At 41.7% G+C, this 27,852-nt stretch overlaps 1 protein-coding gene across 16 annotated transcripts; it reads right to left on the bottom strand.

Moving 5' to 3' along the window:
• Positions 1–1,666: 1,666 nt before the first annotated feature.
• On the bottom strand, positions 1,667–27,852 carry PORCN (porcupine O-acyltransferase). 16 transcript variants are annotated; one of them, XM_087925657.1, is made up of 15 exons: positions 27,661–27,843; positions 26,287–26,528; positions 25,164–25,308; positions 23,532–23,724; positions 19,688–19,731; positions 19,142–19,323; positions 17,152–17,282; positions 11,930–11,944; positions 11,712–11,837; positions 10,229–10,329; positions 8,439–8,515; positions 6,252–6,315; positions 5,209–5,294; positions 4,249–4,359; positions 1,667–2,479 (listed from the first exon to the last, which is right to left on the bottom strand). In XM_087925657.1, the coding sequence occupies exons 3-15, from the start codon at positions 25,297–25,299 to the stop codon at positions 2,378–2,380; spliced, it is 1,368 nt and encodes a 455-aa protein (XP_087781783.1). In that variant the 5' UTR covers positions 25,300–25,308; positions 26,287–26,528; positions 27,661–27,843; the 3' UTR covers positions 1,667–2,377. The 16 variants fall into 16 exon arrangements, with proteins under 16 accessions (XP_087781783.1, XP_087781789.1, XP_087781779.1 ...); XM_087925663.1 differs by lacking the exon at positions 26,287–26,528 and adding an exon at positions 15,509–15,523 and having other exon boundaries at positions 27,661–27,772; XM_087925653.1 differs by lacking the exon at positions 26,287–26,528 and adding an exon at positions 15,509–15,523 and having other exon boundaries at positions 27,625–27,711.

Genomic DNA, 27,852 nt, shown 5'->3' on the forward strand with positions numbered 1-27,852 from the left:
ACCACCTTCTTCTGCTGGGCCTGCAAATGGAGATAACTGAATTCCATAGTACATGTAATCTTCAACCTAGGGTGGGTGTCAGCAACCCGCGGCTCTGGAGCTGCATGCGGCTCTTTGGGTCCTCTGCTTTGGCTCCCTGTTGGGTGGTCCTACCACTGGCTGGCCCCGCCCCTCCCCCTCCCCTCTCAGTCACTCCTCACCTGGCCTGAGAAGGTAAAACACAAAAAATAGAAATGAGAGGGAGGGAGGGAGGGAGACCCATTTCCCACAGAAAACATTGGGAGCCACAAAACCTGGGTAAGTATGGTGGTGGTGTCATGTGACTGGGTGGGAGTGATGCTGAGTTGGCCACACTCACCCAGGTTTTGTGGCTCCTGGTGTTTTCTGTGGGAATCGGGTCCAAATGGCTCTTCGAGTGTTTAAGGTTGCAGATCCAATGACCTAGGATCACAACAGGGACCAGATTTTCCTTTGCTAAGCCAGGTGGTTGTCAAGTAAGTCGTGCCCAATTTTATAACTTTCTTTGACCGTGGCTGTTAAGCAAATCGCTGCAGTTAAGTGTTTCAGGTGGCCATTAAGCGAATCCCATTTCTCCCATTGGCTCTGCTTGTCAGAAGCTGGCCACAAAGGTCACAAATGGTGATCTCATGACCCCAGATTGCTACAACCACATGTTAGTTGCCTAGCGCCCAAATTTTAATCATGTGACTGTGCGGATGGTATGACAAGTTTTAAGTGTTATCAGTTTTAAGTCATTTTTTCAATGCTGTCGTAATTTTGAAAAAAATAAGAAATGAAGGTTGCAAGTCGATGACTATTTGTCCAGTGTAAAAGGGCTTGTCTGCATTTAGCTTCCCTTTCCAGGAGAAGAGAGTTAGAGAACTGCTCAATGTTCCAAATTTCCATTATTAGGTATTGTCCGTGTTGAATATTCTGATCCTGTGGTTCCCAGTCGTGATCTTGCCTCCCTCCCCCTTGACAAAAACAGGTTAAAGGTTCATTCTTTGCTCCAATGACAGGGTGGTACTTCTAACAGGAAGTATACAGCTTGTATGCATTTCAGGAGAGATCCTGCCATGGGATTATTGGTGCGTTGATGACAAAGGAAACAACGCAATCCTTAGCTTGTAAATACTGTGTAACAGAAATTGGGGAATACTTCCTCCACTCAAATAAGCTGTTGGGTTTTTTTAAAAAGACAGGAGGGTAACATATGTCAAGGCACGATGGTTCTCCTCTCCCTCCCTCCTTTTTTAAAAACCCTTAGTGGGCACTTTATTCACAATATATTCAACTATGGAGCAAGCGTTATTCCAGATTAATTAATCCAAATCAATTGTATGCTATTACTAGTGCAGTTTAAGCTTCTGTGCAGAATTTGACACTGAATTAAATATCTGAGCAGGCAGCTACGCTCCGATTTTTAAAAACGCTGCCAGTTTCTGCCCCATCATCACAGCGGATAAAAATTGAAATTAACAGGAAATCCATAGATTCAGATAAGTGAACATTTCAAACGGTTCAGTTCTCCTTGAGGATTATCCCTAGTTAGAATTGCTTGTGCTTTTTCCCAGTCTTTCCAGCCCTCTTCGCCTTGGCCTCAACAATGCTTCTGCCATGATTGTCTGAAAAATCCAAGAAGCAAAACAGAGAAAGCTACTACATCTACACAAACTGCCCTATTTATAAAGATAATCAACAGCATCTTCAATGCTGTTTAAAGCATCATGATTCCCACTGGCTAATCATCAGGCTTTACACCAAAGACAGAATTCCATAAGGAGTAATAAGAGGTACCTCGGAAGCAACGGGTGCAGCTCCCGCCTGCAGCCGCTAGAGAGCAAAAAGAGGCAAAAAAACATGCAGTAAAAACAAATTCAGAGGGGAGGGAAAGTTGGTGCAGTTTCTTCAATTACCACTAGAGGGAGTGTTAAACAAGGACCTGGCAGGAGCCAGATTTTCCTCAAAAAGGTACAAGAGGTATAATATCTGAACTGGCAATCTGGTACCTTCTAGATAACAACTTCTACAAGCCCCAGGAAGCCAATGGAAGAATATTATAGATACTGTAGTGCAGACCATGTTGGAAAAGGAAGAAAAGGCTCTTTAAAAATAGGTATTCAGGAAAATACTGTGGTACTCGACCAGCCTTTTCTACATGGGACGCACGTTCCTCCCCTCTTTAGGGCACACAACTGAACTGCTGGGGAGCCCCTTCCCTCCATCAGCATCCCAGAGAAAGAATGAATCAGTCCATATCCATGGCACTCAAGTCGATGGCGGGCATCCAATGTTCTTGAAGGTGAGGAGTCTTTTCAGTTCTGCCTCTCCACCCATCCCCTGCTCCATCTCTTCAAGTTCACATGACAGTCCTGCTTCAGCTGATGAGACGATAGAAGACCCAGCACCCGAAGGTCACCCAGTGGCTGGCCCAGCTCAACTCGGACCATTTGTTGATGGTGTAAGACATGCCGTAGCCCTAGAGGGAAAAGCAGCACATCAGCCAAGTCAGATTCTGGCACAGACAACTCTTGACAGTGGGGAGGCTTTCATTCAGACAGGGAAGAGCTTAGACAATCTCCTTTCAAATAAATACGCAGGCCTAGTCTTTTGTCACAGCCAACTTGGTAGTTGACCAACCTCCAGACTAACTGGAGATGATGGCCAATGAAGTTCAGAAAGGCTGAGCCTTGCTTAGTGGGATTTTCCCTCTATTCCATGATTGTACTGAGGGATTTCCTTTTTCTGTCATTGCTCTCGCTGTTAGCAATTTTTTTTTAGTTTTCATTCCTCAGGATAATTAAGATACATTTCAATAGGCACCAGCAATACTTAGTGCAGTCTTATGCAAGTAATAAACAAAGATCCGATTATCTGATTAACATCAGCAGCCTTAATAAATGCTTGTTTCCCCATAGCTGGTTGCCATAAGCAAAATTAGGCCAAATAAAGGTGTCCCCTTCCATGAAAACGAAGTTGGCCATAGGGTGTGTGGGGATGGGGTGAGGAACAAACTTTCAAGAAGGGACATTGGAAATCATCTTATGAGTGAACCACTGCAGAAAGGGAGAAACACTTAGTTCAAATAGAGGTACTCTGTGCTCCAATATGCACAAACAATGCTCTAAACTGAGCATTTTTAACTCAAGCAGGTGACCTGGTGGCAATAAAAAGCTTGACAAAAGCACTCCATTTCCTCCCCTCCCTTTTAAATTATAGGCATTTGTTGTCGAACAACCACATGTTCAATGATCCTTTGAAATCACAAAGGAGCTGAACAAGGGGAACTTCTGGTGATCCTTAGCTATAACGGCAGCTGTTGCAACGTGCCCAGCAGTCACAGGATCACAATTTGGGCACCCCGCAACTAGCTCACAGTTACGACCTTGCACCCCACAACTAGCTCACACTTACAATCTAAGGCTACGTGACTGCCATTTGTAACCTTCAACTGATGGCTTCTGACAAGCAAATTAAATGGGGAAACTGGTGGGGAGTGGCAAATGGCAGTCACATGACCGTGAGGATACTGCAGCTCCATGAGGTTCACCCAACAACAGCAGCTGGGGCTGCGGTAACTGCAGTTGTGATGATTGACATTGCACTTTACAACTGTGTCACTTACACAGTTCAATTACCATTGGTTAAGTGAGGTCTACCTGAACCTGCCTGTGGTCTGGATGATGGTGATGATCTCCACCATTTCCCAATACCATCTTTGTCTGCTCTACCACAGTGTGGCAAAGGCATATTGCTTTCCTTCTGATTTGGCTTCAGACATCACGAGAAAGGCAGATCAGAGATGATTCTATGTCCCTCTGAATTTGCAGGAAAATTTCACGAAGTCCTGGTGGACGCTCCCTAAACTTGGTGCCATGCAGATGAGATGAGATTAGCTGTTGTATGGCACATCCGCACGTTATTAGATCAACTAGGTTAAAATAAAGGGGTGGAAGGGTCTCTCAGATAGTATTGGCAGTTGTTTCATGACCACAATTGGGACTGGGAATAATTATTAAGCGAAGTGGTTAATAAGTGAAACCTTAACTATGTTATAATCTCACTTCAGCTTTCCTTTACTACACAGACCTGCAAAGGTCATGAATGCAAAGACTGGACACAAAGTTGATTGTTCATCAGTACATTTGTACCTGTACATTTTTTTTGGACTCCTCCCAAAAATATGTCCAATACGGGTATGACATAAAACTTCTATTCTGCCACTCACCACTATCCTGGATAGCTCACCTGTTCTTCCATAGTCTCATCGGCATCCATATCAAATAATGAGCCTAAGTAGGCCAAGTGGAAGACAGCGAGAGCCCCAAAGAGCACGTTGAGGAGACGAACCCACAGATTCTGTAGTAGCAGAAGCATCAGAGGTTCAGTCCAACTGTAAACAAGCAGAAATTCAACCCGCCACTCCCCACCCACCAACAGAAACAGTCCAGTCAAGAGGCTTCATATAAGCAGCAACATGTTGCCTTGTTATATCAGGCTTCAATGATCTACAGACCCAACAGCTGAAAGAGATTTCAGGATCAGGAAGGCCGGATCCTGCTACACTAGGGTTCTGCAACCTGCAGCTCTGGAGCCACATGCGGCTCTTTTGGCCCTCTGCTGCGGCTTTCTGTCAGCTGACCCCACCACTGGCTGGCCCCTCCCCTCCCCGTCATTCCTCACCTGGCCTGAGAAGGTAAGGGTGATGGCAGGGGATGGAGACTCGCTCAATATTCCAGAGCAGGAGGTGACTGGATGGGAGTGAGTGACATCAAGTTGGCCACGCTCACCCAATCACACTGGTTGTTAAATTATTGGCTCCCAATGTTTTGTTTTCTGTGGGAAGCGGGGAACAGCTCTTTGAGTGTTTAAGATTGCAGACCACTGTGCTAGACCCAAGGTACAATCTTTGGCACAATCAGTTGAGGCTGCAGGGGATAGGGTTGACGCAAGAATTAGACAAGGCCAGAGTCAGAAGGGGGTAGGGATTCTTTCACTGACATCCTGCTTTTCCTCTCTTGTGTACTGGAAAGAGAGACAATGAGCAAATGAAGTATAAACCCATCTCTTGCAGATGTGTTGTAGAAACCAAGGGCCATATGCAGTCCTACAGTGTCAAAGTTGCACACCTCACGCTAGAACATTATTCTCGCATTAGGTGTAAAAGGGGAGGGGCTTTCATCCCTTGAGATTTCAGCATATACTTACCGTGCTGTTCCGATGTGAGCATCCTGGTTGACACTTCTTGGAGAGTATACAGGCATCAAAGATGACAGACAACCTCTTTCTGAGAACTAAATGGAAATCAGGCAAGCAAAATGGTGCTCAAAGTTGTCCAAGATTTAGCTCTTGACTCTTGGTTTGCTCAACTAAGAAATGTTTGCTTCAAACGAATTTCCTATATTGGGATTCAATGCAGCATTCCAATTTGTTATCTGCAGTGACAGCAGCTTTAAATATTCTTTGCCTCCCAAATGAAGGAGAGAAAAATGCAAACTTAAAAGTTTGCCACAGGGTGTACAAGGAACTGCAAAATGGCATCTGTCATTAGATCATTTCAAGACAGTTAATTATGGGTCTTGTTGGCTTGTGATCCAGTATGATATAGTGGCGAAGGTGCTGAGCTAGAAACCAGGAGATGGTGAGTTCTAGTACTGCTTTAGGCATAAAAGCTGGCTAAGTGACTTTGGCCAGTCCAGTCTCAGCCCATAGGGTGATTGTGGGGAAATGGGAAGCATGAGTATGTTTGCAGCCTTGAGATAAAGAGATGAAAAATTAGATAAAGATCTAACAATAATTCTCAGGGGATGTTTTTCTAAAGACAATGAAAGTTGCTACATGGCATCTGGCAACTTCCTAACAGGCTGGTTTTTGTGATGATGGTGCCCATATTAAAACTGTGAGGAAGTGGAGGAGTGAGCATTACTATCACATCTTTTAAGTGCCGGCTGAAAATTTACTTGCTGATCAAAATCTTCCTAGTATGAATGTTAGGAATGATTTTTCCCATCTTTTTAAGGAATATGTTTCACTGGATGCTACCTTAATTCCTAGCTATTATATTCTTATTTTTTTAGTTTTTATTTGTTAAATTTATAATGCTGTGTGTCTATTATTTACAATAAAAGCAACGATAAAATATATAAAACAGTATTTTATCTGACATGGCTTTGGCACAGCAATCAGACAATAGAGAAGGGAAAGGGAAGCAGAACACCTCAGCAGGAGAAAAACAGCAGTGAATGACTCACCATGTTCAATGTAAGTGATGAAGCCAAGTGACAACAACACAGCAGCCAGATGGAAGCTCAGCCCCTAAAAGAAATGAGACTGTAGTTAGGACAGCCATCTCTAAGCCCCTTTGCACAGGTAGATGCATAGGACAACTGCCAGGACCACTGATTTCTCAAGACGCCACATCAAAACTGGACAGGAATTCTTCTCATATGAACAGATCTCGCTCCCCAAAAGGAAACAACCTGGAAACACAGGAGAAGGAAGGACAAGTTTGTCAGAGGTGCCCCAACTTTGTCCTTTAATTAAGAAAGACCCTCGACTCCATTTGTAATGAAAGGTATATATAAAGTCAAGTGGATTACAGTATAGCAAAGCCCAAACTGATGTTTGCACAGCAAACTTTCCTGGTTAACTTTCCCTGTCCAGTTCCTTCCCCTTGCTAGTCCCTTATTGTCCAATTCTATTTGAATACATTGTTTTGGTAACTGTCTCTTCAGTGGGGGCTGCACTTTGACCTTTGGAAAGCACGATGAACAGTAGTTCCCTCCTCCATATTGGCTCCGTCCCCCCCATAGTTTATGGCAGACTGAAGCTAGTGAATGCAAAGCTCAGGCCTATGATGGCAGCTCTGACAATGTTAAGGTCAGCTGAACTATACAAACAATAGCCTATTTTGTTCCTTGGCTTGTTACAATCTGCCGTTCCTTTGGTTTACTGATTTTGTTCCCCATTTGGCTGATCAACAAATGATACAAAGGCAACTAGAGCTTCTCCAAGCATGCAAAGTAGTGCCAGAGAGGTGGGGCAGAAATGCTTTTAAATCAATCAAAATAATAATAAATAAAGCAGCCTGCTGAACAGAATCCAGAGATTCTCACTTATGATTATCTTAGGTCTAGTTTACAGGAAATCTATGGAATGTATCTCTGAGAGTTTCTAACAAATGAAGCTTTAAATTTCAAAAGGAAGACAAAATTTTTCCAAGTAGCATCTCCTACTCCATCAATTTTGCTAATTGCAGAAAGTTCACCACATAGAACTGAATAGGAATCATTATGAATGAAAGCAATTCATATCTCTGAAGATCCAGATTTCTAGCCGCCTCCCTGTCATCTCTCTAACAAAACAAAACAGTCCTACCTCACTAAGCTGGCAAGTGGTAGGATCTATTTCCACAACACACTAACTTAGTTAATGAATAGATATATCATCACGCTACATTCCTGTTATACATTATAAATCTTAATGTCAACAGCTCATTGTGTTTTGTGAATCCAAAACAGCATGCCTGGAAGATAGACTTCATAAATACTGGCAATGTAAGTTAAACTATGCAGTTTACCAACTTCCAAAATGGAGCCCAGGAGAAGGTGTTTCAGGAAAGCAAGGTGATGTTGTTGGTATCTTGGTCAACTTGGATGGCCCATCCTCAAAACCAGTTAAATAACTAAGTCAAAAGTTGTGCCAGTGATCAGCATGAAGTCAAATTTGATGAGAAAGCTGAATATAAGCGCCAGCATCTGAGATGGCTTCAAGGACCAGATCACCAGGAAGATTTACTCAGCAGACTTAGAGAAAGACGAAACAGAAAGGTAGAGGAGGAGGTCCGGGGAGAACTATTGAGAGTGAAATCCATTTCGATATCAAGAGTCTGGAGCAGAGCAATATGGTCTGAGGAAAGGTGAAGATCCACCATAGTGAGCCAGGCCAGAGCACTGAGGAGACAATGCAAAGAAAACTCCCCTGGTAATTGTGAGGCAGGGAGGAAATTTTATTGATCCTCTGAGGAAATAAATCTGCTGTACCCTGAAAGCTGCCATGAATCCAACCTTCACATAGTTGACATGCCTTTAAGAAAGAACCTGGTCAAAGGTTCTAGAGAGAGTGCAAGAAGGAAATAGCAGACTTTACTCCAAAAAGGGATTTATTTATGTATTTATTTGCTTATTTCCAGCCATTCTATCTTGCTCAATCTCTCCTAAATATTATCTGACTTACTTCTTACTGCACGTGTGGGGAGATAGAACAAGTAACTAGATGATGGAATTTGTAGGTCATTATATAATGATGCACTGAGATCTCCTCACAATACACGAATTTGACAACATTTAAGGCTTGGCATCCAGATTTTTAAAGATTTGTTCATGCTGCCAAAGATACAGAAATGGAATATGGGAATGAGCTTATAAAGGGATACTCACATGTAAGAGGGCACTAGCTGCATAAGTTACAATGATGGCCGAGAAGGTCCCCAGTTTCAAGGAGTTCTTAAAGACATCTGAAATAGATGGAATTGGTCACCTGAGTCATTTTTCTTGCCCTCTCCACAAACTCCAGGCCACTGTTCCAATCATTAAAGAATTATATGTCCAGATCCTCTATGAGACTGAACTATTAGCATCCTTTTGAAAGCTACTGGTATCTCTCAAGCCATCAGTTTTCATAAAAACATTGCCTCTGAATATTTCATTCCATCTAATGGTTTCTTGTAGCCATGGCCTTTGCGATCTTATTCAAGCTGCTTAAAAGCATGTATGCTGATGGCCATCACATTTCTGGTAATGAGTCCTGAAGGTTAATTATGCCTTGTAATGATTATTCCCTATTTCTGGCTTGAAGATGTTGCTGATCAAGATCAGACTTCATAGGAGGCCCTGTATCTCTTGACACAAATTAGCAAAATAGACAATTATTTGGCATTTGTCAAAAATTAACTTTAGCTATATATTTTTTACAGCTGTATGATTAGAATCCCATCACCAGCGAGGTAGGTTTGCGTGTGTGTGTTGCTTCAAGCATGCAACTTCACAGTTCCCCACGTGCTGCAACACAGACACAGTCCTACAGAAGCAGACTTCTCAGAAGTGATTCTAAAATCATGTGTGACATCTAGAAGGGCAGACCCACAGCTTCAGACCACGTAAGTGAGGGGCAAAATCCAATGAACATAATAAATCAGTAGAGGTAAAGGCTAGCAAGCACAGCTCACAGTCCATCTTCTGTCGCACCAATCAAGTTATCCATTCTTTAAATCACAACTCCAAAATTGTTATCACTCAAAGTGCAATTGTTTAGTCTCGGCTTAACGTATGATCTCACCCATTTATAAACCACAGTGAGAGCAGAAAGTGCATATGATCCTGACCAAACCATGACTGAATCAACCATCTCACTGCAATTCACTTAGAAATGTCTGAAAGTCTATACCAGGAGTGTCAAACTCAAGACCTGGGGGCTGGATCCAACCCATGGGGTGCTTAGATCTTGCCCGCAGGGCAGCTCTGGAAATAGCGAAGGACTGGCCTGTCTGCTTCTGTAAGCAAAAATGGGCTCCTGAGCTCTGTTTTCAGCTGCCACAACCTCCCGCAACTCTCTGCCTGTGAAAACGGAGCTTGGGAGGGCCGTATGTGCAAGAGGTCGTAGCAGCTGAAAATAGGTATCTGGAGCCCGTTTTTGCTAGCAGAGCATTCGGGCCACCACAGGCACCCCTGAAACGAGTGATGTCGAGTTGGCCACGCCCACTCTGGTCACACACACCCCAAGGTCAAACACAACCGTGATGTGTCCCTCAGTAGAATTGAGTTTGACATCTCTGGTTTATACCTTCAACTTAAAATCATCCCTAGTCTACCTCTGCACTTACCGAAAGATGCATAAAACTAGGAAGCATCTTGCCTAGCTTTTCTTCATCCTGTTTTTTTAGATTATTCCCATCACCCTCAGCCAATATAACCATTATTGAAACCTCTTAGTAATAAGAGCAGAACGAAAAGCTAGAACAGGGCTGCCAAACTCACCAGGTACTGGCTGCGCCCATGCCCAGTTTAGTGAAGAAGAAAAAAGTTGCCATACGTAATGTGACGGTGCAAGTTTGACACCCCTGAGTCAGAAATATGACCTCCTCTATCTGATGGAGTTTAGGCACAGGATTTTAGGCACAGGCACTTAAAGCTAAGTGTCCTAAAGACAACACAGATATAAGCATTCTCACAGGAGTTTAGCCATCGTGACATTGGTAGGTTCCAGCTGGTTACCACCTCCACCATAGAACGTGGCAACTCCACCCTCACAGGACGAGATACTGTCAGGTCCCTAAATAGGAGAAATGAATCAACAATTACTTGGGGCAAAATGCAGAGAGGATCAGGTGGGCAGTCTATTTCAACTTATGGACTACCATCAAGGACCTACTGAGCTAGAATTGTCCAACTGGCATATTTAAAAAGATGTGAAACTCCTAAGGTTTTTTCTATTTTAGCAGGAACTTTAGAAATAGTCTGATGATGGCTGTTCCAGGAAAGTGGCTTGAATATAAAAATAATAATAGGTTACAGAATCTGGAGCAAACAAGGTATTTGTTTTAAAAATAGGAATGAAAGAACCCAGCTTTGTGGTTCCCATGGAAATCACCCCCAAGCATCTCAAGAACAGGTAAAAGAAACAGGTAGGCAGCCTTTTTCAACTTATGGACTACCATCAGTCTTCTGAGGAGCAATGATTACGCAAGTGAGTGCACCAAGGCCAACTCAATTCTCACAACCCTGCAGTTAACTGCAATTACTGCAGTTGTCTGAAATGGTGTAGAGTTTCCTGCCTAGGCAGGGGGCTGGACTAGAAGACCTCTAAGGTCCCTTCCAACTCTGTTATTCTATTCTATTCTAACCTTATAATCAATTGATTTTCAATTTTGAAATACTGCATTATTCATTAAATATGCATTAAGCAACAAAACTATGTTTATAATTAAGCAGGCAATATTGTTCTGTCAGTCCTTGGTTGCCCAATTAAATTAACATGGCAGAATTTTTCAGTAGCTTCCATAACCTGAAGAATAATGATTTTAGTGAGAGTGGATGCTCCTGGTATTTTCACTGCTGGTAAGATTAAAAGGGATGAGATTAAATCACGTGTTTTCTCTTAGTGTAGATAAATAGCGAGGAGGGGGAGTCCAAAAAAATGATACCGCATAACTAAGGGGTGACTGGCATGCAAAAGGTAGATAAATAGAGAAATGTAAAATTACAGGAAGATTTCAATTAAATATATGAAATTTGCATGAAATTGATTGTGAATAAATATCATTTTAAGGAATCAGTGTTCTGCACTGAAAGAAAACCACTGTGGGAAAGGACACCTTGGAGCAAAGAATATGTAATATTTTTTAATATATATATATATATATTGCCTACAGGAGTCATGCACACTACCTTAAGCTCATGGGAGAAAAGCTGAGAGAAAGATCAAAAGTCGACAAGGAATAAAAACAGTAACAAATGTAAGAGGATTACCAGCATCTCAAAGAAAAATGATCTTTTACTTCATTCCTAAAAGATATATTAGAAGCTTCCTCCAACTAGGCTTTTCATATATATTTTAATACATTTCCAATTTGCCTACTTTGTTCCCAATTGTGCTTTGAGAATTTAAAGCTTATAAGCAAATGATTCTAGGTGCCATCTTCCACCCCTTCTTACCATTTCAAATTCTCCTTTTCCTCTGTAAAACCTGATCCTGCCAGGGTGGCTGTAGTCTCAGACAGAAAGCCCACAAAGTAATTGCTGAAATGGAAGGAACTGGCACTCTCATAAGCCCTGAGCCACCTGCACATAAGAAGAGATGAGAATTTAGAAACCCGGGAAATAGTTGCACACCCAATTTTCCAAGAGAAGTTTAAGGCCCCATGGAGACTTACCTCATTAAAGTACTTCTGGCATGCACAAGAAAGGAAAGAAAAGGAGAGAAGTCAAACAGAAAACAAGTAAGAAATAAGTTAATACACTGGTTAGAGACTGTTGTATGTATTGGCAGTTTGTTTAAGTGCCTACGTGAATCTAGAAAGGAAAAAAAGCAATGTTATAGTTGCAACCCACACACCTGCAAAGTATTTTTAAACAATAGATGAGGAAATAGATGATGAGGAAAAACAGATGGATTTAATGGCCCCAGTTTGTCCCTTCATAAGCTATTTAGCATGAAAGATTAAAACAAATTTGCATGCTGATGCTCATTTGTCATAAGTCACACAGGCCTCTAAATTATAACCCTATTCTCTAAACGGGCCAATTCTTAAAAAGGCAGAAATGCATGCAAGCATTGAGCTACCTCTGGCCAAATTGTATGTTTCAATAAATCTCTAAGTGAACAGAAATTGTACATGGAACAAAATGAAACATAATTTTCTGCAAATTTGAGTGCAAACTTACTATTTATATGGCATTACTTACACGTAGAAAGAAAATAGCAAACATAGTAGGTGCAAAAGTTGCATTCAGAATTTGTAATACTCCTTTGGCTGAAACAATAGCTTCCAAACATTTCCTATAGCCAGTTGAGAATCTTTCCATTCTTGCCATTGGAATTTCCTCCAACCTTATTTGCAGAAGAACTGAGAAATATTCCTAGATCTGCTTTCATTCATTACATGTTTGAGATCTTCCCCACAGAATCTACCTATCAATGTTTAATGCCACATGCATACTTATTTCTATAAGCTCTGCCTTAATAGACTTCGTTCATGATGCTAGACTGCAATATGGTGAAGTACAGCTGTTGAAAGTAGGTAAAGGAATTCCTGTGGATTTTACTCCACTAAGTATAGAGAGTAATGCTCATCTCTGTTTCAAGGCCATTGAGCCAGCATCGTCTAAAGACATTTCCATTGTCATGTAGCCAGCATGACATCACGGCACACTGTTACCTTCTCACCAAAGTGGTACCTATATATCTACTCACATTTGCATGCTTTCAAACTGCTAGGTCGGCAGGAGGTGGGGCGAGAACTGGAGCTCACCCCATCAAGTGGCACTTGGATCTCGAACTTGGGCTGCCGGCTTTCCAGCCCAACAAAGCCCAGCATCTTAACCCCTGACCCACCACACTGTCCTTATCGCTGTCGTAGGAAGAGGATGAAATTCAATTGGCGGGAAAGGAGGTACAAAGCTCTTAGACTATCTGGTGAAATCTGCAACTGATTTAATCCACAAGAGTTCATGCAAGTCAACCAGGGCTATGAATTTTAACTCAAATATCTTCTACTGGTTGAATAGTTCATTTACCTCAGAAATCTAGAATTGGGTCCTCTGGGATAATCTAACCTTCCCTACCAAGTCATGTTATACCATTTGAGATATACTAGAAATTTCCTTGTCTCTCTATTAAACTTTTCTTAGGACTGTCTAGATTCAAGACTCATCTCCTGATCTACATAAAAACTCACAAAAACCTATTGCTCCCACTTAAAACTAGAAAGGGGCATTTGGGGGCAATTATGTGTCAAGATCACTCCTGTTTGACTCAGCTTCCATTTTTTTTGCTCTCATTCTAATTACTCTTGCCTGTCTCTTCCATGCTCTCTTAAACAAAAAGAATTGTTTTTTTTTCTCCCTCCTGGCAAGCTACCCATTGATTAATTTTTGTAGAAAACTGCATTAGAGCCATTTCCTCTTCTGGGCTAGACTAGGCCTGATGGATCAGAGGTGGAGGTTCTATGCTGATTTAAAAAGAATTAATTCTGGCTAGGAAGAAAACCAAAAAGGCCTGATCCAGGCTTTCCACTGCATCTCTAATAGTTTCTCAGCCAGAATTAGGCATAATGGCAATTGCAGCCAACTGCACCTGGAGATACATAGCTGAGGAATCTGTTTATTTTTAAAAAAATATACAATATAGCCCTTTTCACTCCTACATGTAATCCTTGATTTACAACCATTATAGAATAGGAAAATCTGTCATTAAACAGTGTGATTGTTAAGCGAAGCATGATGAGGCAGCCAATTTTATGACCTTTTTTTCCACAGGTATCAAACACATCATAGTGGTCACTAAGCGAGTCGCAACTTGTGACCTTATCTGCCGGCTTCCCAATGATTTTGCTTGTCAGAAGCTAGCTGTCAAATTTGAAGATGGAAATTATGTGACCATGGGACACCGCGACTGTCGTAAATGTATGATGGTTGCCAAGCACCCGAATCACCGATCGCTGTGAGGACCAGTCATCACTTTTTTCCTCCTAACTTTGAATAGTTGCTAAACAAAGGGACATAAGTCAAGAGCTGCCTATTCTTCACTGTTGCCGTTTCTTGAAAGTACACAAGTCAAATTGTAGATTTTTCCAGCTAGGAAATAGCCTATGAATATGAGCAGATATGGATTAATACTACATGCTAATTCCAGTCATGGAATCTATTGAAGTAATGACTCTTAACTAATGTTTGGAGAAATCAGGATGTTCCGTGGTATAGAAAGTCACCTGGATTTTAAACTTGTTATACACTTCACAGGCAAAGTAGCTGCTGTTAAGGCACTGACTTCTGAAATATATTCCAACTGGTATCTTGTGTCATGGATCCCAGCACCCATGAGGTGGCATTTCTTTCTCAAGAAACCAATGAAGTGCCACATGGATCTAGAGAGTCCATTCTGGAGTGTATGCTTCCAGCTGAGCAACCTGATCTCTAGTGAGAAAGTCTCGTGGCCTGACTAATCATCTGCTTTTTTGCTTTCCAATAATAGCTGCTACGCCAAGAATGCACCTATTTCTTTAGTTTAGGGCTGACCATAGTATTAGGTGGATGAAGCATAAATTCACCTCGGTAGGCTATTTGGAGCTGGGATATGTTGGCTTTTCATAGTCCTTCTTTTCTTCCAACAACCTGTGGCATTCCAAAATATTGCTAACAACTTCTCAGCAATTTTATTCTACTAAAGGGACATCTGTTTTTCAGCCATCTTCTCAGTAAAAAAATGTCTTTCAAATTTTACTAATGTTCTAAGGAATTGTGATAGCATGCGAAGAATAAAAAATAATTTTTTGTGTCCACTGATCTCAGATTTTTGTCATCACACTACCCAATATGACAAATTGTCAAAACTGGCTGTTACGTAATTTATATAACACCTCTGCTATGGAGGAATTGAACCGTTGAATGGCTTCAAGGTAATATGGCAGACCTATACATACTGATAGAGCAAAGCAACCATAGGAGGTACTAATGCAGGAATTTATCTACAGGCCACAGGAAAGTTTAGAGACCTCTGAAGACATATTGTGTCACATGATTAGCCCTAATGACTTGATGCCAATGTACAAGACCACAATTGCTGGGACACAAACATCTCTGACATAAGCTTGAAAGAACTCTCATGTCACAATGTTCCCAATAAAGTGACACAACAAATGGAGATGTAGACAACAGTCATGTAGATGTCACGAATTGTGAATGAGATGTCTGACCAGGGAAGAATCCAACTACTATCATCTAAGTCATATTACCTGCTTCTGCGCTTCCTGTCACGAGGGATATGATCCCAATGAGAGAAAGTAAGGGAGGAGAGAGAAGGATTAAACAAAGTTAAAGCTGATAGAAAGCGAGAAAAAAGGAGTTCATTTAAGTCACTGTACATTCTGAGAAAATTAAATACATGCGGGAAAAGTATGACATGCACAACTTTTCCTCATGCTGTTGAAAGATGCCACATTTGTTGAGCTTCTCTTGACCTCTCAACTGTTAAATCCAAAATGTGAAGTCACCAAACCAGAGGCCAACTGAGTTCAGTGAATTACAATTTCCAGGATCTCTTCCTGTTGCTGGCTGGCATTGATAGGAGTTCAGCCACTTCTGAACAATCACAATTCCTTATTCCTGCATTAAAATGTTTCAATATTCCTTGGATTTTCTGTTTCATGCAGTGTAGGATTATACAACATTCAAGTATCAGAACTACAAGCTTCAGTGTCATTCTTATCCACTTTTTCTTATAATAAGATAAACAAGATGTGGTTTAGAAATACACGATCAGCATAGATAAAATCTAACTCCTACAATTTAATTGTAGGAAATTGCAAGTGGATTTGCTGTAGCCCGAGTGTTCCCATAGACAAATGCTCATCTTTCTAACACAGAAATATAAGCCATTAAGAACCCTCAGCTGGAGAGAAAGATTTCCTCTGTCCTAATCAACTTAATGTATTTTTTTTTGCCTGAGGAAGCACAATGGTAAATAGTGCTTTCCTCAAATCATTTTTCACTTGAGACACAATATCCAGCAAGAATCACTACTTGACGGTAAAGAGAAATGTTAAACAGCTAACAATCTGCTTTTTCTTTTTTTTTTCATCAGACCCAAGATCAGGACCTGAGGCACTATCCCAAATTGTCTAATAACACATATCACAATAATCTTCAAGTGCATGATGGACACCCTATTAAAAACACTCTGACAGTAAGAGGCCTTTCAGAACATAGTGGCATATAACCTTTTCCCCATGCTGTTGAAAGGTGCCACAATTGTTGAGCTTCTCTTGACCTCTCAACTGTAAAATCCAAAATGTGAAGTCACCAAACCAGAGGCCTACTGAGTTCAGTGAGTTACAATTTCCAGAATCTCTTCTTAATAACACTCCTTAAACAGTACTTTTTAGAATGAAACTGGAGGGATTAAGGTGGGCTGCTACTTCCAATCTACCCATGTAGAGCTAGTAATCTGCACAAAACTGAGCTGACATTTCAAAGGCATAGTTGTACAGTTGATTCTACTCCATTTTCTTTTATCCAGGGCTGATGGCATCATAAAGCCAACCCCAAAGTAAGTCAGGGGAATACTAAAAATCCTTTTAAAAATATTAAAAATATTTAAAAAATATCTAAAAATATTAATCCCAAAATGTGTCTTGCCACAGCTAAAAATCCAAAGGTATTGCTGGAGCCATTAACTAAGGTAAGAAACTTCAAAACATTTCATTTTAATATTTCTCAGGGTTTTTTTCCTAAAGTTTTACTCGATTTTTAATTCAGAATTTGGTGTTTGAAAACTCCTTTAGCTCTGCTGGCATGCTTCCTTAACAAACTCATTTCCAGCTGCGGGAACATATGGGAAATTGAAACTCAGAACATCAATTCAAAGCAAGGCACTTACTTCCTAAGTTGCTTGTAGCTGTAGAGGGGTATGAAGTATGAGAAGAGATAGGGAGCCACACAGGTGGACATGATGAGGCACACAAGGCAGAGGAAGAAGCTCAGAAAGACCTTCTGAAACCAGGAAAAAGTCTATTTGGAAAGAACCAAAACCAATTATTATATAATGAGCATCCTCTTTGTGGATTCCAGTTGCTGTAGTTCTTCATTCACATGCATCTCCATCAGCTACAAAGCAGTCCCCGCCATTTTATGTCCAGCCCCAGGCATAGATGCAACAACCTTGATCTGATTCATAGGATCCCTTCCAAAATTAAGCTCCAATAGAAGGAGGAGATTACTGAAGAGGTAGGAAGACTGTTTTAAACTTCAGTGCAATTGCAAAATTATATAAACTAATACTCTAATATAAATGAAATTAAAATTGAGTACTGCTATCATGGTCTGTGCAGTGGTGGGATTCAAATTTTTTTACTACCGGTTCTGTGGGCATGGCTTGGTGGGTGTGGCAGGGGAAGGATACTGCAAAATCTCCAGTCAGAGGTGGTATTTGCTGGTTCTCCGAACTACTCAATATTTCCACTACCGGTTCTCCAGAACTGGTCAGAACCTGCTGAATACCACCTCTGGGTCTGTGGGAATGACTTTGGGAGATGAGGGGTAGAAATGCTGCCTAGAGAATGATCAGCTAAAAGGGAAGGGAGCCCACAGCTGAGAAATGGGCAGAGAAAGAAACTTAGAAAGGATCTGTCCTGCCTTATCAGGCAGTAAAGAAAGATAGTGGAAGATTTGTACCTTCAGACTTGCAAGTCTGTTTAAAAAAAACCTTACAATAATGTAGAGTTTGCTGATCTTGTGTGTTTTCTATCTGGTCTACTTGGGTGGCTGATAATTGTCTAGAACAGGGGTGTCAAACTCAAGGCCCGGGTGCTTAGATCTGGCCTGCAGGGCTGCCCTGGAAACAGCAAAGGACCAACTCATGGTGACTTCTGCCAGCGAAAGCAGTTTACGAGGGCCACGCGTGCCCCCCCGACCTCCATCTTTGCTGGCAGAGGGTTGCAGGAGGCCGTCACAGCCAAAACTGGAGCTCAGAGCCCATTTTCACTGACAGAGCACTTGGGCCACCACAGGCACACACACTCCCGACACGAGTGAAAATATGCTGGCCATATCCACCCTGGTGACGCGCCCCCCCTGAGGTAAAACAACCCTGATGCGGCCCTCAATGAAATTGAGTTTGACACCCCTGGTCTAGAGATATTCTAATGGGGGAGTTGGCATATAAATAAATGTTTGAATAAGATTTAATTATATTTTAAGTCAGTTCACTTCCATTTAATTGTGAGCTTCTTTATTTCCTACTTCTTAGTCCCTGTCCACCTAAGTTTCGCAATGGGGCCTTTAGCAAGTCACTCAAAGACTGAGTGCATCCCCCCCTGCACCAAAAAAAAAAAAAGGTGATACAATCCTCTCTTAATGGAATGAGCCATATCAAGCTGAAGAGGATGACTAGAGGAAGGGTTGTAGTTTAGAGAAATACTTCATAAACGTATCTTTGAAGCTTTGGAATAGTGTTCGACATTCCACTTCACTGTTTCTCCTCTACATAAGAAACACTGAAATATGTAGGTAGAATGATATCAACCTAATCAATAAAAAATATGGCTGCTTCTACTCTGATCAATGAAAGAAAATAAATAGTTAATTCAAATAATCATTTCATAAAAGTAACTGTAGTATGGTTTCTATTAAAAACATAGAGGTCCTTCATTCTCCATGGCCCAAATCTTTCCAATTATGAGCTTAAATAGACAAATTAAAGAACTCTGTCATGGCTTGATCGTTTGCAACTGCAGGAAGCCCGGAGAAAAATGCCCAAGCTGAAGGTGTCACTTTTAATAAATCTTTGAAGTTGAAATGTGGCCCAGTCTTTCCCACCAACCAGAACTTGCCCACCACACTGTCAATAATAGACTTTGGAGTTCACTCACTATTTTCCTGCTCTCTACAGCCTGCAGATAGGTGCGAAAGCGGAACCAGGGTCCAAAAATAACAGTTCCGACAAAGTAGATATACCCCATGAACTCAACTGGGGACGGAATGGTTGGTACCTCGCCCCGGTCCAGATCAAAGCCCAATGACACAGCCTTCATTGCCACAATCATCTGGGCACCTAGTGGTAGAAATGAGAGAGCAGGTCAGTGCTGACATTCTTAACAAGCAGCTTAAAGAATTTGTTTCCTCAGAGTAGAGTTACCAGCACAAATTATTTTTCTTTAGTCCAGTGAAGATTTTCAGATCCAATGGGATTTACGAATGGAAGCTCATATAATAAGAAAAGCATCATTCTTTCTAATAACAACTCAGTTTATAAGCCTTGATAGAATTTCCTAGCTGTAAAGCTATGAATGCTATACATGCTGAATAATACTTTATGCTTTTGGAAAGGCAGCACTTTCTTTCAATACACAGATTTTCTGATACACCTTGTCACATTAAAACCAGAAGATATGCACAGAAGAAGATCTGTCACTTACCTCTCATCTTGTGCCAACTCACAGTGTCTACCATATGCATCTCTCTATAGAGGAGAGAAAAGCAGGAAACAATATATATATTTATATATATATATTTAGGTATCAGTCCTTTGTTTGCTATCTTTTCTATCCCTAAGATCCATATAAGTTTCAAAATCCTCTTCTTGCTTAACTTTCCAATAAAAAGGAATACATTCATGTCAAAGGGCTGGGTGAATTGCACCTGATTTCAGGAATTATGCTACTATAACTTGTTTGCTTTCCTTAATCTCTGGCTTTTTCACTCCAAAATTTATGGAATCTTCCAGTAATTGCTATGATGTCATTTATAGTAACAGTAATCCAGTACTGCCCAAACTAGAAAGACGATTGAGAAAATATCTACAGACCCTTCACATCCTGAGCATAAACTGTTTCAATTTCTCCCCTCAGGATGCCACTATAGGGCATTGCATGCCAAAAGAACTAGACACAGTTCCACCCGCCCCCCATGCCATCACTTTGCTAAATACCTAACTTCCACAGAACTGTCTTATGCAGGGGTGGAATTCAAATTTCTTAACTGGTTTTGTGGGCGTGGCCTAATTTGTGGGTGTGGCTTGGTGGCCATGTGACTGGCTGGGTGTGGCTTGCTGGCTGGGCCCACACTGAGCCAGCAACCAATGCCCAGCCAGTCACGTGACTGCCAAGCCACACCCACAAATTAGACCATGCCCACAAAACCAGTTGTTAGGTTGGTGGTCACGTGACTGGCTAAGCGTGGCTTGGTGGTCACGTGACTGGGTGGGTCAAAAGATAGAAACTCACTTTAACAATGCTCTTGGAGCAGGGTTGGACTAGATGACCTCTGATGTCCCTTCCAGCCCTTGTTTGCTATGCTGTTTCAAAGCATCCTCTGAAGCTGTGCCTGGTGCCAGGGTTTGTGGTCCTTCCTTCCTCTTCTTTTTCTTTCCCCACCTCCCTCCCTCCCTCCCTCCGTCCATTCATCCATCCATCCATATCTCGTTCACATTCCTTTCTCTTCCCTCTTTCTCCCTTCCCTCCCTTTCTTTCTTTCTCCCATCCCTCCCTCTTTCTTTTTCTTCTTTCTTTTACGAGAAAGAAAGAAAGAAAGAAAGAAAAAGAAAGAAAGAAAGAAAGAAAGAGAGAGCTACCATGCATCTCTATGCTATTCATGGTATATTTTCAGCTGGAACCTCTTTCTACTTAAACCAGGGGTCCCCAAACTTGGCAACTTTAAGACATGTGGACTTCAACTCCCAGAATAGCTGGCAGGGAGTTGAAATCCACAAGTCTCAAAGTTGCCAAGTTTGAAGACCTCTGACTTAAACCTTAGTACAACACTCAGATATTTAAAGCCATTAAACATCTTGGATTAATCTTGAAACTTTTTGCATACTTGTACTTAGAAAGAATTTTGTTTTAACACATATGGCTTCAATTCTAAAGCCACTTTTTATGAAGACCAAGTCAAGAAAAGGAGATTGGAAACAAAGCAAAGGTTAACCTTCTCATTATTTCTAACCTTTTCTAAATGACAAGTAGAAGTGAGCCTTTCTACTTGGCATTTTATTACCAAGAATTTACCACCATCTTCAAAATGAAGAGTTGCCTTCCAACAACAAAAAACACAAGTTTGCAAACTGCCTGAATAGTAACAAAGCACATAATTTTTTATGTTAACTATCAAACCACAAAGTGGAAGAGGGAAAATATTTGTGAGAAATATCTACTGTGTTTTTTGCTTGTCAAATTTAAAAGATCATTGGACTCCATAAAGGTTGTGACAGCAATAGAAGTAATGAAGCAACAGCTAGGCAAACTGCTGAATAGCCTGAACTATGCTTTGGAAATTGTGTAACGCATGCTCTGAAATTGAGCAAATGGATGAGACCTAAGGTAAGCTGTTCTCTACAAAACCCATTCTGAACTTACCACACTACGCCTGGCATGAAAAAGCAGAGCAACTTGCTTGTTTTGAAGAGGAGGATATGGAATAAAGAAAGAAGATTGACTCCAACAGTTTTAGGAAAGAGACTGCATAGTTTTGTTTACCTGAAACATTCCCAACTTAGTAATCAATACTGTATTAGCACCAAATGTTCTCTTTGCTAAACACTGAATCCAGGCATACTTCCTGCAGCCTCCTAGGCCCAAAACAGAGCCTTGCAAGCCCGCTAGCAGCAAAAGCAGGTTGGGGGGGGAGACAACGTTTTGGCCTAGCAAGCCTCCCTGGAGTCTCCTTGTGAAGGATCAGATGATGGGATGTATGTACAGAGAAGGCCCTGGGTGTCAGAGGAAGGGTCATATGTGGAGATAGGACCCAGGTGTGGATGGAATGGACATGAGAGTGAGGAATACAAATTCTGATAAAACATTTTCTCTGGTCTTCATTTCTTTGCCTTAAGCAGCCTTATTCCTTCCTGTCTTCTCTCTACAGAAGGAGGGCGGGTCACAGAGGAGTGGGGGTGCTTCCTCAGACAAAGTTAAAACTGCTTTTACTTTAATCAAACTTGGCTACTTAGCTACTTATTGTGCTCTCCAAATCACAGTAAGTCAGAAATCAGGACATTCAACTACCATATTTCCCCATGTATAAGCACCCCCTTTGTATAAGCCACCCCCCCAATTTTTGGACTGTGAAGTTTTGAAAAAAATATTTTATTAGAGAAACAAGTTATGAAGAAAGAAAATTTACAAAGAAACAAAATTCGACGTCTAGATCTACAACTTCGGTCATGACGCGAAAGCGGTGCGGGCGACGCTAGCAATCACGCATCGGAGCGAGAGTAGGAACGAAGCATTCAGGCCGATGCCTAGCGTATGCATTTCTATCGCGTACTCGCACTCGTAATCGTATCATCACGTACAATTTTACAAAAAAGTATAGCATACTGCTGGAAAACCAGTTTATTCCTACTTTATTATTTTATGCATTTTTCACGTATAAAAAGTGTACCTGCTTTGTATATGCCACCCCCCTACTTTTTGGGCTTGAAAATTTTGGAAAAAAAGGGTGGCTTATACATGGGGAAATACGGTAACAAGAATGCTTATTAGTATGAACACTGATGGTTTCAAGATATTTTAAATGTTGGCCCTTTCAGGTTTGGAAAGAAATGAAATACAAATCTTTGTAAAAATGCAGCTTGCGAGTTTAGAAGGAGCTAAAATGATAGTTTATGCATGGATACTAAGAACGATTGTGTCTTAGCTAGCTTGTTTAAAGTATTATTTAGACAAGTCCAGTTTTTCTGAACCTGGCAATCTACAAATATTTTGAATTATAATTCCATAATTCCCAGACAGCAAAACTGAAGATACATTTAACACATCTGGAGGACACTATCTGGCACAGAGACAATTTAACCTACTATTCTCATCAATCTGGCCATCAAAAAAATTATAAACCTAAATATCAGCAATATAGTCAACTGTCCCCCACCTTTGCGATTACTATCCTGGGGATTGAGCATCATGTGATTTGGGTGGGTTAAGTTTGCAGAAGTGACCTTTTTAATACAAAAAATAAAATGTGGTATTAAAATCTAAGGATCATTCAACTTATTTTTATTTGGACAAGTCTAGGTAGTTTGAGTGGCCTCCACTCATGAAGTAGGTAAGCCTTGACAATGGGGCTGGCCAAAACAAGATAAATACAGCACCATGTGCATTCTTGTAACCAACTTCCAATGGTTAAGGACACCTGTTTACCTTATGAAATGTGTCCCCCTTATTGACTGGTCTTTCTGTTGGCCCAACATACTATGAAGTAACCCTTTCCCCATGAATTGCTCTTGGCTGTATCAGCCTTTTAATGATGCCTCTCACATTCCTCACTTACCCCATAAGCAAATAGATGAGGATGGTGATGGAGAGCAGAACTCCACGCTGGGTTGAGTGGCGACACAGGAATAAAACCAGGTAGCACAAGAGGCTGAGGAGCACAACCCACACCATCTGCAGCTGAAAAAAGTGGTAGAGGGCATAGAAGCCACTAGCGATGGTGCTCAGGTGCTTAACATAGGATGGTAGAGCTGAAAAAGAAGAGGTGGGCAGCTCAGATGAGAAAAAGAGAAGCTCACCATGGCTGGCTTCACCCAACACACCTAGCCATAATATGGAGTGTCTGTGTGTGAGTATTAGTGTATGATCTCAGTTGCTGATGTTTGTGAACCAAAGCTTATTGCAGGGAATGGCAATTTCTCCAGGGTTGGAGGCTTCCCCAACCACCTGGACACCACTGAAGGTTTTCTCATAGTAACAAAATGCTGTCACCGGAAAGATCCATTCATCTCTTTTTATGCTGTTTTGGGAAGGGTGGGTAGTGGAGGTGGTGGTGTTTGAAAGCAAGTAACTCAGAGTTCCACCCTTAAATAATCCCTCAGATCTTTAAAAAGTTTCCCGATTATGCTGCTGAAATTTCAAGATATATGGGGAATTAAAAGTGGAAAGGGAAGTATTTTGTCTCCCTGAGTCCTCCAGTCATTCCCACTCCTACTGGGAGGGACGGTGGTAAAAAAACCAGTAGTGGGAAATCAATATGACAGGGATTGGGAGGGAGGAACAAGCTGTACACCCCAGTTTATCACAGAATGTGTTATGTGAACCCAGTCAATTATATCTTACTCAATAAACCATCATTTGTTGTGACATATAGAACTTCCAGAGAGTGTGGACTTTACGCCAAGCATATGAGGTCATAGCCTTTTCTTCCCCACTCACTCTCTTATTCTCATGTTAATCTTATCAAGAACCTCTTCAGCCATGATGGATTGTGGGAAAGCAACCATAATTTTACAGCAGAAGGCAAGGCAGGCTGAGGGAATAAATTGGAACTTGACCACTGTCTCAATTCTCTACAGGCATTTCTAAAGCATTGCAAATGCTAATTTTTGTTTTGATTATTTCCTTCATATTATCTACAACATATAGTACAAGGACTGCAACAGCTACTATGTAAGACAGGCAGGCAGAAAGTAGCAGAATGCCTCCCCAAATACTAACTAATAGTCAGAAAACATGACTAAAACTCCTGAAAAACTATCAGCCTTTTTGAACAAGTCAACTCCAAAAAATGTTAGGGAATTCTTGGAAGCTTGGCATTCAGGTAAATCAACCATCAATAAACACACCAAGATAAATCAAATTTACATACCATTCAAAAAGGACAATAAAAAAATAAGGAGGAAGCAAAAAAGGCTGGAACATATCCACTCTAGCAACCAACATTCAGATAAACAGGGATCAACACTAGACAAACAATAAAAAATACCCTAATCAATGAACCGCCAAAGAGAAAACTACATACCCCTGCAGAGCAAACTATTCTATATAAACAGGCTGCAGTCCCCACACTTATTCACACTGATGATGTTATCTAGTTGGATAATGAAATGTTTGCAAGCAAACACTGAGCTGGAAACTAGCTAAATCAATTTTATCTCACATGTATGCAAACGGAGCCCCTACTTACATAACCTCCATAGGAGACGGCAAGCTAGACACAAGAGCAGCAGAGTCCAAACCTGTTCAAAACCCTGCTGAGCAGTTGGCAGCACACAACTGCTCAACAGCTGCTGGTAAAACTCTTCCCGTGTAAAGGTAGCCATGGCCCCAACCTGGAAAGACAAAGAAAGAGATGTGGGGCAAACCCCATAAAGTTAGCTCTGGAGGAAAGTCAAGATTCTTCTGAAACATATATAAACCCAAAGAATAAAAAGTCTGGAATAAGATACACCAAGTCCTGTTCTTAAACTGGGATAATTGTAGTTGAAAGAACCTCCCTCTACTAGGAGAATGATTGAAGTTTCAGGACATGCTTACACAAAGATAAAAAGGGTTGTCTATAGAATGCTTATTTGTGTTTTATTTAACCATAAGTTTATTAAAGCCAACTTTCTGGGGCTCATACAGCACACTGAATAATACATCAATCAACCACACAAGCTGGATTGATAAAACATACTACCTACAGCAGGGTTATGCTATTTGTGGTTCAATGCAAGGGTTAGTTAGGCATGCCAAAGCCAGCCAGTCAACAGGTCTAGAACCCCTTGACATAGAACCCATGTAATCATGTACATCGTATAATACATATTATATATTTATATGTCCTACATTTGTAGGTCCTATTCAAGTCAAAAATTGATTTCCCCCACAACTGAAAAATAGGCCAGGGATGGGGAACCTTTTATGGCTCGCTCAGGAATTCTGGGAGTTGAAGTCCAGAAATGATAAAAGAGCCAAGTTTCCCTACCCCTGATATAGGGTAACTACAGCAGCAAGATTGTGTTTCTTATTCTTAACGCTATGGTTTGTTCAATCAGTCTCATTTTGTACACAACACATGCTGAACCATTAACTATGCAAGCTGAAATCACAGAATACAATGAATTAAAATGTGATTTGTAAGTTTATGGTATTGTAGTGATACAGTCCAGTGGTGGGATTCAAATATAGTTGCCGCCAGTTCAGTGGGCGTGGTTTGGTGGGCGCGCTTTGCACGCGTGCACAACTTTGCATGCACACACATGCCAAACATGCACTTTGCACAGGTGCAGAGGCATTTGCGCAGGCACAGAGGAGTTCTAACTCGCCTCCTGCAAGCCTGCACAATCCTGGTCGCTTCAGCAGCTGCCACGCAGCACTATTCTGTGTCCTGCAAAGCAGCTGCACTTCAAATTCAGCAGATAAAGGTGAGTTGGGTGGGCCCAACAGCAGAGTGGCGGAGAGAATCGATTCGGTCTCCGCTGCTCATCGCTCCTACCGGCTCGCCAGAACCAGGCAGAACCAGTCGAATACCACCACTGATACAGTCCATCCTTGCTCCCCAAGTTCTCTGAAGGAAGAGACACGGGTATAAATCAACTAAATAAATCTACAAATATTACTGTATGGAAGTAAATTCTGCTAAACCCCATAGAATTTGACTATTTTTGCAGTACAGCTGAGCCAACTAAAGCTTCCCACATTAATGCAAACTCTTCCTCTACCTTGTTACTTGGAACTAATTCTTACTATTTGTAGACCCAGTTTAAGAATAAAAACATATTCCAAAAGAGCTCCTTGGGGAGTGGGAGAGGTGGGGAAGGCAGCATCATTAATCAAAGGACAGTTACCAGTCACACAATAATAGCATAAAAATAGCATAAATTCTGGTTCTACTTCAGTTTTCCAAGGTTGGATTAACACTAAGCCTAGCAACAAATTGGGGGTGGGGTAGAGAAATGGGTGGTGGGGAGTAATACACAGCTGATGAATTGATGAAGCAATAGGGAGGAAGACAAGACTGGAATGGCACATTTGCATCAAACCGTGATTTCATCACGATTTGGTCATCCATCGTAATTCCGAGTCACACGATACAGGAAGCCAAGACCAATCAAAGCGTTTCATGGTTGAACATGAAAGCAGGAACCCAGCGGCGTTAACAGGCAGGTCCAGAGACAGGAAGGAAATGCGGGAGCACAGAATGGAGGAGGGGAACGTGGCTTTTTAGACAAAAGGATCCGAAAAGGAAAAATCAAAAACGAGCCCCGTCCCGCAACTCTAAGAAACCCTTCGCTTCTCGTTTCTTTTCTTGGCATAATTCCCCCCACAAACACACACCGAAAGCTGATTTTTCTTTCTCGTTGCACACACACACACGGATGCTCGCCCGCTTTCCTAAGAGCGCTATTCTTATAAAAGGGAAAGATCTAATGATGGGAATCCCACGGAAACGGCGGCCATCGCGTCATATCAGAGGGAGAAAAAGGGAAACCCCTTCCTTCTGGGAAGGCTTTTCCCTTCCCACTACGCTGCATTACGGGAGAGACAACTCGGCGCCCCTTGGCTCGGCTCGGCTTCTCTCTCACCGAACTTGCCTTAATGCCTCTCATCCATCCCAGCACTGGCCCTCCAGCTCCTTTTAGGCCAGCTGCTCCAGGGTATACCTTAAAGAGGCAGGCACGGCGTTACGGCTAACTCACCGATGCGGCGTTATTCGCACCACCTTCTTCCCCCCCACCCTCCGGAGCTGCGTGGGTACCGGTCTTCCCCCTCCCTCTCCCCCGCGCCCCCCCGCCAAAAGCTGGAAAACTGAAAAAGGGGGGGGGGAAGCAGGCGGTGGGATCCTGTTTAAAGTTGGAGGTGGGTCGCTTGAAAATACCAATGAGAAGGCT

This window comes from Pseudonaja textilis, chromosome 2 (assembly GCF_049901715.1).
Source record: "Pseudonaja textilis isolate UNSWEBS1 chromosome 2, rPseTex1.2, whole genome shotgun sequence".
NCBI classification, from domain to species: Eukaryota; Metazoa; Chordata; class Lepidosauria; order Squamata; family Elapidae; genus Pseudonaja; species Pseudonaja textilis.